The 13,357-nt window shown below is 39.0% G+C and overlaps 1 protein-coding gene across 1 annotated transcript in view; it reads left to right on the forward strand.

The window, feature by feature from the left end:
- The window catches only part of LOC111156619 (focadhesin), a 320,134-nt gene that overhangs the window by 210,867 nt on the left and 95,910 nt on the right, over positions 1-13,357 (forward strand). Inside the window, exon 22 of the mRNA XM_022517613.1 lies at positions 12,528-12,620. Within this exon, the coding sequence (XP_022373321.1) occupies positions 12,528-12,620 (93 nt within the window). The remainder of the gene's footprint in view (positions 1-12,527; positions 12,621-13,357) is intronic.

Raw genomic sequence — 13,357 nt, forward strand, 5'->3', positions numbered from 1 at the left:
TCAGGGGCGCCTGGGTGGCTCAGTGGGTTAAGCCGCTGCCTTCGGCTCAGGTCATGATCTCAGGGTCCTGGGATCGAGTCCCGCATCGGGCTCTCTGCTCAGCAGGGAGCCTGCTTCCCTTCCTCTCTCTCTGACTGCCTCTCTGCCTACTTGTGATCTCTGTCTGTCAAATAAAGAAATAAAATCTTAAAAAAAAAAAAAATTAAAAAAAAAAATGAACAAAGTATTCAGGTTAAGATACTTGCTGCTTGTGTTGTAGAATGCCTAGAAAATTTCAAAGAGATGAAAAAATGATTATTTTAGGAGTCATTTAGAAGATATATTGGATAGAATTTTGTCCAATCAATGGTAGGATTTTAGTTTGGATTCATCTTGCTGTAATTCATTTAAAAAAAAAAAAGAGGCAGAGATAGTGAATGAATCATACAATTTCTCAAACTAGGTGACAACAAATAATATGAATTTTAAGATCTGGTTAGAATAATAATTGCAATGATAATAGCTAATAATCAGCTCAGGTATTTTAAAACTTGCTCTCTCTCTCTCTATATATATATATTTATTGAATATTGAATATATATTAAATATATATTGAATATATATTTATTGAGTATATATTAAAATATATATTATTTATTGAAAATTTGTTGAATATTGAAAAAAAAATCTGTATTCATTTAATCTCTAACACTGTGAGGCTGGTACTGCTAATGTGTCTGAGATCACAAAGCTTGTAAGTACAGGAGCCTAGAAATTGAACCCAGGCAGTGTGATTCAGGATGGTCCTTGAATTACTCTACACCATACCAAGTTAAGCAGAGAGCATTTAAAAAATATCTTTGAATCTTCCCAAGATGCCTATAGTATTTCTTTACTCTTCTCCTTGTTTCTAGATTTTCTTTTGTTGGGATCCTTTTGGTGGTGTTGCAGGTGATGTTTCTTCAAACTTTTTTGGGTTCTTATTATTGCTTCTGAGTCTTTTTATTTTAAAAATGTCTGTCATGAGAGTTTCAGTTGGTTTATTCACCTATCGATGGACTCTTGGGTTGTTTCCGGTTTTGGGCAGTTATGATGAAGCTGCTGTAAGTGATTCTCCTATAGGTGTATGTGTGGACACCTGTTTTCATTTTTTTGAATAAAGGAAGATGTAGGAGTGGAATTGCTAGGTCATATGATTAGTGAATGTAACAAACTACCAAACCTTTCCTTTTTTTTTTTTTTTTTTTTTTTACTACCAAACTTTTCTAGTGACTGTCCCATTTTGAGTGCCTCGTGGCAATGTGAGGGAGTTCCACTTGTTCTGTCTCTTTGTCCATACTCCTCTTTTTTTTTTTTTTTTTTTTTTTTTTTTAAAGCTAGCCATTCTCATACATGGAGAGTGGTTTCTCTTTTGTGGTTTTGTGTTTCCTTAATGGCTGTTGATGTCGAGCGTCTTTTTAGGTGTTTTTTTGTTTGTTTGTTCGTTTGTTTTGCCAGTCATACTTTTTCTTCCATGAAGTATTCTGTTGTTTTGCCTGGTTTTTTTAAACCAGGTTTTTCTTTTTAAACGAGAGTTCTTTATATATTCTGATACAAATTCTTTATTAGAAATGTGTTTTTCAATTTGTTTTTTAAACCAAATCTTAACTTGTCTTATTTCCTTGGCAGTGTCTTTTGAAGAGTGAATGTTTAGCTTTAAAGAATTCCAATTCATCAAGGTTTTCTGTTTATGGTCCTTGCTTTTTGTTGAAACCAAAGCCTCAAAGATCTTCTGTTTTCTTTTTCTCTCCTGTATTTTCTTCAAAAATCGAGGCGTAATTAATGTGCTGTGAAACCAACTCATTTAATGTGTGCAATTCTGTGGTTTTAGCATATTCACAGATTTGTGAAACCATCCGCACAATCAATTTTAGAATGTTTTCATCTTACCAAAAAGAAATTGTGTACCTGTTAGCAGAGAGACTCCATTTCCCTCTTGCCCCAGCCTCCAGCAACCACTAATCCACTATTCTGTCTCCATAGTTAGCATATTTTGGACATTACATATAAATAGAATCATGCAATATGTGGTCTTTTTTGTCTGACTTTTTTTTACTTAGTATAATGTTTTCAGAGTTTATAGATGCTGTAGCATGTGTCAGGACTTCATTCCTTTTTATGGCTGAATAATGTGCCATTATATGAATCTACCGTGTATAGATTATCTGTTAGTCCTTTGATGATCTCCTGTGTTTACGCATGAAAGTTTTATACTTTACAGTTCCGTTCTAGCCTAGGATCTGTATGAGTTAACTTTTCATGAGCTATGACTTATATTTATTGAATATACCACCCTTTCTTCACCAAATCACCTCTGTAAAAAATTGTTTGTCCATATGTATGGGTCTACTACTTCTTCTTTTTTTTTTTTTTTTTTTTTTTTAAGATTTTATTTGTTTGAGAGAGCAGGAGAGCACGAGCATGCACAGAGGGAGAGGCAGAGGGTAAAGCAGACTCCCCACCAAGCAGGGAACCTGACTCGCGGCTCCATCCCAGAACCCTGGGGTCATGACCTGAGCCAAAGGCAGACGGTTAATCAACTGAGCCACCCAGGCGCCCCTGCATGGGTCTCCTTCTGCACTCAGTTGTATTCGCTTGATCTTTGTGTGTATACTTTAACTAAAACCACACAGCTTAATTACTGTTGCTTTATAAAAAGTCTTGAAATCAAGTAATACGAGTCCTCCAATTTTGTTGTTTTAAAATTTGGCTTTCTTAGGCCTTTGGCTTTTCCATGTAAATTTTAAATCAGCTTTGAGGAACCACAGAAAAGCCTGCTGTAATTTTGAAATGTATTGAATCTGTAGATCAATTTGGGAGAGAATGGACGTCTCACTAAATATTGAGTCTTTCAACTCATGAACAAGGTATTTGTATCTTTCCATTATTTTAGATCAGTGTTTTGTTTTATTACAAATCTTATGCACATTTTGTTAAATTTAATGAGTATTGCATGTCCCTAAGTATTTTGATGCTACTACATCTAATTAACTGTTTTTTCCTTTGTGTTAATTTGCAACTGCTCGTTGCTAGCATATAAACATATAATGGATACTTTTCTATGACTTTACTAAACTCACATGTTCTTGTTGCTTTTTGTAGCTTCTTTTTGTTTTTCATTGTGATGTGTGTGAATAGAGAATATCTTAATTTTTTTTCTTTCTGATGTTTGTGCCTTTCATTTTTTTTTTCTTGCCTGATTACACTGAATAGGGCCTTCTAGTACAGTGTTGAACTGGAGTGGTAAGAGCAGACATTTCTTATCTTATACACAGTCTTGTGGGAAAACATTCAGTATCTTAACATTAAATATGATGTTGTGTTTAGCTTATTTTAGTATAAAGATTTTATAGATATCCTTTATCAGGTTTGCAAAGTTTCCTGTTATTCCTAAGTTGCTGAGGGTTTTTATCACGATTTTGTCAAATGTTTTGTTCTGTATCTATTCAGAAGACTATGCTTTTTAAACTTGTTGATATGATGAATTATTTTGATTTGTTTGAGTGAACCAGATTTTCATTCTAGGAAAAACTCCTTATAATCCTAATGTATTATCCTATTTATATATTGCTGAATTTGTTTTGCCGGTAATATTTTGTTAAGGATTTTGGCATCTGTGTTCATGAGGGATATTTTTCTATAGTTTCCTTTTATTGTCTTTGCCTGAAATGTAGCTGTGTAATGCTATCCTAATAATTTTTCCTTAAATGTTTGGTGGAATTTTCCCGTGAAACCATTTGGGGTTGGAGTTTTCTTCAGGAATGTTTATAACTATGAATTCAATGTATTTAATATATGAGTCTGTTCTCACAAATCTATCCATCTTCCTACTAATCCTGACAGGGGTGTGTGGGTGGCAGCAGACATGACAGTTTGTGTCTGTCTCCTGTAAAGTGTAAAGTTCATAAAATCAGGGAACTGGTTTTGGTCACATGTAGCTCTAATGCCTGGTATTCCTGGGACACAGCACATACTTCGTAGACCTTTGTCAAGTTAATGGTTTGAATCCTTTTGAAAAATGGATGTGCCTCGGACTTTGTATGTGCATTTAGTGTGATGGTTTCCTTTTTCCAGAAATGTTGTTAATAAATTGATGCTGAATCTAATCATCATTGAGGTCTTACGAAGAGGTGACATTATTATAATTTGAACAGCTTTTATGTACTGTTTCATGTCATTATTTACTTATGTGAATAGATGTAGCCTTTTCCCTTTTCTCCCTGCCCAAGATTGCATATACTTACAGGATATGCTATGGCCTTCTTAACGCCTACAACAGTAGGTGGGTGAGTGTGTGAATCGGGAAGAGAACTTTGTTTTGAATGTCCTGAAAGCTCTGCTCTTCGTATTCTGACCTATTTGCTTTACATAATTGTCAGTATTTCTCAAGAACTGTGTTCATTAAATCAAGTAATTTTCATTATGGAGAACTAGCTATTTCATCTGTGATGAAATCTTTTGGAGATTATTATATTCCCTTCTTTCTGAAAACTTTTTCTTTCTTTCTTTTTTTTTTTTTTTAATTGACTTTTCTTTAAGTCAAACTCTCCCATGGGACTTTCCGAAGACTTGAAAATCTAAGTGTCCTTGGACTTTAACCTGAAATACCAGGAGAAGTTCTGTATCATCATTGCCCTGCTTAGATTTTTCTAAACCTGAAGTGTCCCCTCCCTCTCTCTGTTTCTTTGAACAGGGACAAGCAGGGGTCATTTCAGACCTACTAGGGGTTCTCCAACCTCAGGTGACCGTCCTCTTCTGCTCCGATTTATAACTACACTTTCCCGTCCTGAGACTAACTGATTCCTCTTGATAAGGAAGCTGAAGGTGAATGACAAGTTCCTTCCCTGAAATTTGCTGCCTGTCTTTCATCCTTTGGCATTTCTAACTCTGACGTGACACTCTCACCTAAATTGGATGATTGTGATCTGTCCCTGGATGTGAATGGCAGTCTTGCTTCATTATTCCCTCCCTCTTTGAGCGCATGCAAATTTTCCTGATCCTGCTGCTGTCACCCAATATTTCTGCCTCTGCATTAGGTAATGAGCTCTTTTTTCATTCTTATTTCACCGCAACCTTATCTGGACTTACTGGCAGAACTATTCTGTGAAATCTGTCTCTTCCTTCCTTCTTTCTGTGTTTCCTTCTTCCTTCCTTTTGTGTTGATTATCAATTGATTCTTTTTGTCCTATAAATTAATTTTGCCTTTCTTCTGCCTTCTGTGGATTTTTTCCCTAGATAGGTGGGCTATAACCCATCATTTGAAATACAAAGAATATATTTGCCTTTTTCTTTCAGTTCCTTCTTTATTTAAAAACCTATTTCTTAGGAAGAACGTGGAGTAGCATTAGCATTCATGCAATATGAAACAATTAGATGGAAATTCTGAATAATAATTGGGAGAAGTGGTATCTATGCTTATTACACATTCCCCTTAGAAAACACTGTGAAAAGTATGGTTTGCTGTATTTTAGAGACTCCATAATTACCATGTGATGTGAGTTGTTATGGTAACTGGGTTTCCCCCCTCCTATTAAATAACAGAGTAAGTAAATGGTTGCTTGAGATGTGATTGAATTGTCAGCTTTCAAGCTAATGTTATCCGGATGGGGGTGGGGGGGGCAGAGATAGACTGAGGAAGAGAGAGAGAAGATGAGGGAGAGAGAGGCAGGGAGAGAAATTTTAAAATGTTCAGAAAGCACCACAAAGAGATGAGTATCATTTTACTTTAAAAATGTATCCTCTACAAGCCCTCCCTTCTTGTCCTTCAGTCACTATTTGTCAGGAGACAGGAATAACAAAATTATTTTTGTGCCAACAAGATTACTATTGACAGAAAATTGAAGACTATTATATCTCATATATAAACAGTGGGACATTGAGTGGCTTTGGGGTCTCAAACACTAAGGACAAATGGCTTTTCTTCTGGGAATGTGGGAGGAGTGCGTGTATGTCACAGACTGCATGTAGAGTGACTCAGTGTTTGTGAGTCTGTGTAGCAACTAACATTAAATATTTCAATTCTTTTTTTTTTTTTAAAGATTTTATTTAATTATTTGTCAGAGAGAGAGAAGGAGAGAGAGCAAGCACAGGCAGACAGAATGGCAGGCAGAGGCAGAGGGAGAAGCAGGCTCCCTGATGAGCAAGGAGCCCGATGCGGGACTCGATCCCAGGACGCTGGGATCATGACCTGAGCCGAAGGCAGCTGCTTAACCAACTGAGCCACCCAGGCATCCCTATTTCAATTCTTTTGATAATAAATACATCTGGGGAGCATGCACATGTCTCCTTTTTGAAATTGGGGTTTTAAAGTCAATAGCAAACACTTGGTTTACCTGTAAGTTTGCACAGGCTACTCTTTTTTCATTCTGCCTCAACCTTCTAACAACCTCACCAAAGGTTATTTTACTCGAATTACAGTGTTTAATGAAAGTCTGTTAAATTGGATGTTTTCTTATAAATGGCAATTGTATTTGTTAAAATTGCATAAGTGATAGAAGACACTACCAGATTTCTGCGCAGTATATTCTGAACAGTAAGTTTACAGGCGGCCGTACAACACGTATCAGTGAGGAAACAAAATCTACTTTTTGATTTTTTCTTTCACCATTTCCCTTCATTTGTGAATTGTGTTTCCAAGCAAGATATTTTCTGTTGAGCTACTATTTCATATGTCTTTGATTAAATCCTGTATGATTCAAATGAAGTTTAGTTAGGAAACTTCAAAATATAGGACATATTATACCCACTTGAAAATTCTGCCTTGTCACTCACTGTGGTTTTAGCTGGAATTAAACATTTCCTGGCCGGAATATCTTGGACGTGCTTTTGTAAAATTTCAGATAACTGTGTCCCAGCAACTTGTGTTTGAGTGGAGCTGTGTCTACTTAAAAAAGTTTTCTAACACTGTTTCCTGCATGATTGAAAGTTGAACATCTTAGTTTTCCGATTGCTTGTTTATGCTCGTATAGTTTTCACATGACATTTTGTCTTAAAGGAAATACTGTACATTTGATTTGATTAAACTCAGAAGGTACTTAATTGAATACTTATGTGCAGAATCCTATCATGGGTCCATGGGAGGAATTCTGAGATGAGTAGGACAGGTTCTCTACCTCTAGGATTGCATGAGATGAAGGTACGTACACAAAGAATCGAAGATGGAATTGGTTGAATGTTACAGGAGAGGTTTGAAGCCTCCTGGAAGTATAGAGATGGAAGAAATTATTTCAGTAAGTAGAGATGAGAGGAAGCCAGAGCATTCCAGGCAGAGGAAGGAGTGAAAGCAAAGGTTCTGTAGAGTATAGGACTGACTTGGGCATTGGTTTATAACCCGATTCAGTCAGAATGCAGGTTAAATGAAGGAAAGGACCAGGAAATCATCTGGGGAAATTGGTTGGGGATCTTGGCCAGCAGAGTTCTTACATGAGAACAAATTATTTCTTAAAGTAAATGGTGTGCTTTTGATTCTAAAAGGCTTTGAACATAGTACAAAATAGTTTGGACTTTGTTCTTTAATGAACCATCAAAGGTTTTTGAAAAGGAGTTCTGAGTTAATGGAAGAGCAGCAGCACCATTTAGGATGTGTTAGAAGAAGGAAAGATTTTAGGCTGTTAGGAGATCAGTTAGGGGCCTCAATACTCTAGGCAGGAATTAGGACTAAGCCAGTGAGGCAGAAAGTATGGAAAATAGAAGAAAAATAGAAGAAACTCCAATTCAGAGGTGGAGTTGGCTGTTGAGTTGGGGGCAAGAAAGAAGTCCGGGATAAATCAGAAGTTTTAAACCTGGATGGCTGGGATATTGACATGTGCTATTGATAGAAACACAAAGGATAAGGGGAAGGGTGGATTTTCAGTGCTGATGGCAAGTGTACAGGGTATAATAGACAATGGGAAGTGAGGGTTTGAGAAACATTACAATCTGAAAGTAGTGACTTTCAAACTCTGTATTTTTAGTTTTATTTGTATTGAGGTATAATATACAGGCACTCGATTTCTCCTCTCTTAGTACATAGTTCTATGAGTTTTTACAAGTGCATACATTCACGTAACCCAAACCCCAGTTAAGATAAGAACAGTTCTTTCACCCGAAAAATTCCCCCATGATCCTTTATAGTTAGTCCCTTTCCTCTCTCCTTTCTTTTGAAACCACTGACCTAGTTTATGTCCTTCTCGTTGAAACCACAAGAGTCCTGGGGACCACCACGAATACAGTTGGATGATTAAGAGGCTGACTACCAAGCCCCCAGCCCTCGTCCTCACTTCATCTAGATAAGTTTTGCCTGTTTTCTGTTTTATATGTTGGCGTTCTACTTAACATTTGGGGTGGGTAGGAATATTGCATAGCTTAACACTTTTTAAAACCTCGTCATATTCTGTGGTGTTGCTGTCACAACTCTAAGCTACAGTTCTCTCTTACCTGGATCGTTGCAGTAGCCTGTGAGTAGGTGTCCCTTCTCTGACCTTTGCCTTCTACAGTCTTCGCAACATAGCAGTCATCTTTTTGTTCTATAGGTTAGATCATGTCTTTCTTCTCAAAATCTTACAATGGCTCCCCCTTTAATAAGGATAAAGATAAGTCCTGAGAGGCTCCTAGGTGGTCCAGTCAGTTAAGCGTCTGACTCTTGATTTCAGCCCCAGTCATGATCTCAGGGTTGTGAGATCGAGCCCTGTGTTGGGCTCTGCCCTGGGCGTGGAGCCTTCTTAAGATTCTCTCTCCTACTTCTGCCCCTTGCTCTCTGCACCTGCACACATTCTCTCTCTCTTGCTCGCTCTCAAAAAAAGGTAAGTCTTGAAAAGTGACCTAGAGGTGACTTCCCTGTGTCCTCTGAGTACCCTGTAAATTTACCAAACTCTTGTGCTCATTCTATCTGTGCTCGTTGGTTATAGTTGGTTACACTGGCCTTTGTGTTCCTTATACAGGTTAGCCATGTGCTTGCTTTAGGACCTGTGCCCTACCTTGTGTGTGTGTTTTTAAACTGAGGCAAAATTTGCATAACATAAAATTAACTCTTTTAAAGCTTAAAGCATACAATTCAATGGTATTTAGTATATTCACAGTGTGCAAACCATCACCTTTAGCTAGTTGCAGAACATTTTCATCACTCTCCAGTGACACCATGCGTGTGTTAAATAATCACTTCCCATTTCCCTCTCCCTTCTTCCCTTCCACCTCTCTTCCCCTCCCCCGGCAACAACATCCATGAATTTACCTATTTGGGATATTTCATATAAATAGAATCATCTAATAGGAACCTTTCTGTCTGGCTTCTTTCTGTTTCACATAAATGTTTTCACAGTTCATCTACATCTAGGGTGCATCTGCCCGTCATTCCTTTTAATGGTTGAATAATATTCCGTTGTAGATATATTGTTTGTCCATGCATTGCTCATGTGGGTTATTTCCATCTTTTGGCTATTGTGAAAATGCTGCTTCGAGCATTCATCTACGGTGTTTGTTTCCATATATGGTCTCAATTATTTTGGGTATGTATGTAGAACTGGAATTGCTGGGTCATAGGGTAATTCTGTATTTGACTTTTTGAGGAATGACCAAACCGTGTTCCATAGTAGCTGAACTGTTTTCCATTCCCACAAGCCCTTCTCTGGGTTTCTCTAACTTCATCACGTTCCAGTCTTTACTCAGACCTCACCTTCTCAACAAGGTCTGCTCTGAACTGCCCTGTTGAGTCCCGTAAAGTGTTCTGTCCCTGTCCTCCCCTCCTTGTCCTCCCCCCATACCCTCCCCGTGTATATTTCTCTAATATGGTCTCTTTTTTTAGACACATATGTAATGTTTCATTATACTTACTCCCTCTTACACCTAGAAACACTTCCTTTTCTCCAGATCACAGAACCTGCTCATGGCCACAGTCCGTCACACCCATCATTGCAAGGGCGTGTGCAGATGAAGCCAAACTACATTCCACATCCCTGACAACTTGCTACACAGTAGTGGAGAACCCTCATCCGCTGAGTAACAGGGTTACAAGTTCATGATTTGCAATTATTTAGTTGATTGGATTCCCTTCAAAGGCTTCTCAGAGTATAGCAAATTATACATAATTTCCATGCTTTAAAAATGCTAATTGTATTCTTCAGCCTAGCAACATTAACCTATATGGGTGGCTATATATTGAACTAGAATAGTGTCCTAAAATGTGTTTTTGTTAAAAATGGTCAAGGACGTCTCTTTTGCTATGTAACACAACGGGAGTGTAAGGGCATGACTGACTTCAAGCTGTCTCCCTGAGTTTCTCTTCAGTAAAGGGAAGAGCAGGAGAGTGCATCTTTAAGGCGATTTATTCGCAGCTGACTCCATAGCTGAGACTAGCTATAATCTCATAAACCAGGAGGCGTTCAGGCTGGTGCGTAGGCTCAAGAGTTGAGCTGGGTCCCCGCACCCACCTTCAGATGTGGTTGGAGTCGCAGCCGGAGGATTAGCTTTAACCTTCAGTTTTTAACCTCCTTTCAGATAGGTTTCCGGGCACAAATGCTTTTGTTCTTAGAAGCTCAATGTTTGATTTGTTCATTTTCCTTTACATTTTTTCCATAATACTTTCTTTTTTAAAACTCAGGTTGAAATCATCATTGCCACTGTTGTCCTTCCAAAAGCATCCAGTGCTCTTTTTACCAATTCCTGAGACCATGGATCATCTCAGTAGTGCAGTGATGTCTGTGGATTATATGGCAGGAAAATACTGAAATACTTTGGGATTGTGAAGTAAGAGAGGAAAGTTGGGTTGTTGTTGTGCTTAAGTGTTCTTTCTGTTAAATCCAGGTCTCACAATAGGATTTTTTTTTTTTTTAAGGGGTGGGATGCAGAGGAAGGGGGGCAGAGAGAATCATAAGCAGGCTCCATGCCCAGCACGGAGCCTGACCTGGGACCCCATCTCATGACCCTGAGATTGTGACCTGAGCCAAAGTCAAGAGTCAGATGCTTAACTGACTGAGCCACCCAGGTGCCCCCAAAATAGGACTTGAGAGTTAATGTATTTTATGAAACATAAATAGAATTGATAGGAAGATGCCCCCCATTTTGGAAAGAGAGATCAGGGCTAAGGACCAATTAATGCCTCTCCAGCTGGAAATATGGCCTCTGTAGGCAACTGTTTCCCAGATAATGAGAGAGGAAGCAGGAATCGGTGGGCCTGTTTCTTCAAGGATTTTTGTTGACCTGTTGACAATCTCCCTCTACCCTACTCCATACAGTGAGTACTTAATCAGAAAAAGAAGAAACCCATCCTTAGAATTTTTTTAAAGTTCATTTCATGGTGCAGGTATCTTTTTCAGACTCAGTATCAATTTTTTTTTTTTTTTTAAGAAAAGCAGTGCTAAGATGAGAAGTGATAGGTAGCAGACAGAATAATTTTCTTTGTTCTTTTCATTCCCATAGGTTCCTCCTAATTTTGATGGATAATCTATTTGTGCTCCTTTCTGACTCACCCATTAGAAAGCTCTCTGCAGACACACACCGATAATCCTCATAACCTTTCACAGTACCTTATGTATAGCAGGCCTGCACGAGGACCAGGGTTCCAGAAAATTCCAGAGGCCCTAGGAAGCAGCTGTATTCAGAGCGGCTGTTCTCTTCCCTCTCACAAAGCCCTTGAGAAAATTAATTCCCACAAGTCAGTAAGATCTCCTTACACACTCTAGTTATCATAATTCTGGGGTCATTGTATAGAAATTTGTCTTTTTGGCTGTTTGTTGTTGTTTTTGTGTGCGAAGGACCCAGACTACAGTTTTGGTTGTTTGGGTTTAGATGAGATGGGTTACAGGAAATGTGAAATGTGATGTGCTGTAACTGTTTTTCTTGAGTGATCTTTCTTTAACAGAAGCAGACCTTGGGAAGATTTGTTGCAAGATAGCCTCCTACTAATAGGTAGAAACAGAAATGACTATGAAAACCAGATGTTTTGTCTGGGCCTCTCTTCAGAAACAGGGCTTCGGCATTGGCATATATCATTTTTCTCTTGTTTACCCACACTGATTAAAGGGCTTTATCTAGTGGTGTGCATGATTGCTTGGTGAAGGACTCATTTGCATCTCTGGCCCTCATGGTTTCTACACAACGTGATAGTTCTGTTGGCAGTTGAAGTTTATTACTTCAGAAATTGTCATTGTGGAAATCCAGGATGCGAGCGATACTTATTTAGAATGACCAGGGGCATTTGCTAGACAATACCTCGTTTCCTGACACTGGCAAGAGGCTGCACAGAGTTGCCCCCTCATTTTCAGGGACACATTTGTCTTACACATACATTGTAACTTGTGATTACTGTAGAATTCTATTGGCTTTAATTTAGAAAATTCCAGGCTTATTTTGTCTTGACGCGACTCTAAACCCTTCGCCTTTGAAAATAGCTGAAAGATCTTATTTGTGGTTCAGATCCTAGACTGGTTTGGTTTGTTTTAGAATCTGAATCATTTAAAATGAAGGGAAGGAAGGAGTTTTATTCTGTTTTAATACCACATAGTCTGACTTAACATTGTGGTCTGTTTTCCCCGCAGGTTCAGATCCAGCTTTCTGAGTGGCACCGGGCGATCTTTCTGCCCCAGGCCTGGCTTGCGTTTATGAGTCGAGCTTATCATGCCATTTTACAGGTAACGAAACCATAGGATTGGGTGCTGTAGGGAAGTGTCCCCTTCGGATCTCAAATTTTACTGTGCATATGGATTTAATATAAAAGCGCTTGGGGCGCCTGGGTGGCTCAGTGGGTTAAAGCCTCTGCCTTTGGCTCAGGTCATGGTCCCAGGGTCCTGGGATCGAGCCCCACGTTGGGCTCTCTGCTCAGCAGGGAGCCTGCTTCCTCCTCTCTCCCTGCCTGCCTCTCTGCCTACCTGTGGTCTCTGTCTGTCAAATAAATAAATAAAATATTAAAAAAAAAAAAAAAAGCCCTTAGGAAAATAGCACTGTCAAAAATGCAGAGCTTGGGATGCCTGGGTGGCCTAGTCGGTTAAGTGTCTGCCTTCGGCTCAGGTCGTGATACCAGGGTCCTGGGATCGAGTCCCGCATGGGGCTCCTTGCTCAGTGGGGAACCTGCTTCTCCCTCTGCCTGCTGCTCCCCCTACTTGTGCACTCTCTCCCCTCTCTCTCTGACAAATAACTAAATAAAATATTTTTAAAGATGTAGTGCTTACTTTGCTCACAAAAGAATGTGAGTTACACACATAACTGCACTTATATTTTCAAACTTGATGTTCTCCATCTGTGGCCGGTCCAGAGCCCCCTCTTAGGTGCTCCTCTTCTATACCCCGCTGCTTTCTGAGACCTCCTAGACGTCCCAGGTGTCCTCCATGGCCGTCCCACAGCACCTTGACGTACCCACAGCACCTTGCCG

Source organism: Enhydra lutris, unplaced genomic scaffold (genome assembly GCF_002288905.1).
Source record: "Enhydra lutris kenyoni isolate GAN:26980312 unplaced genomic scaffold, ASM228890v2 scaffoldscaffold47, whole genome shotgun sequence".
Classification (NCBI taxonomy): domain Eukaryota; kingdom Metazoa; phylum Chordata; class Mammalia; order Carnivora; family Mustelidae; genus Enhydra; species Enhydra lutris.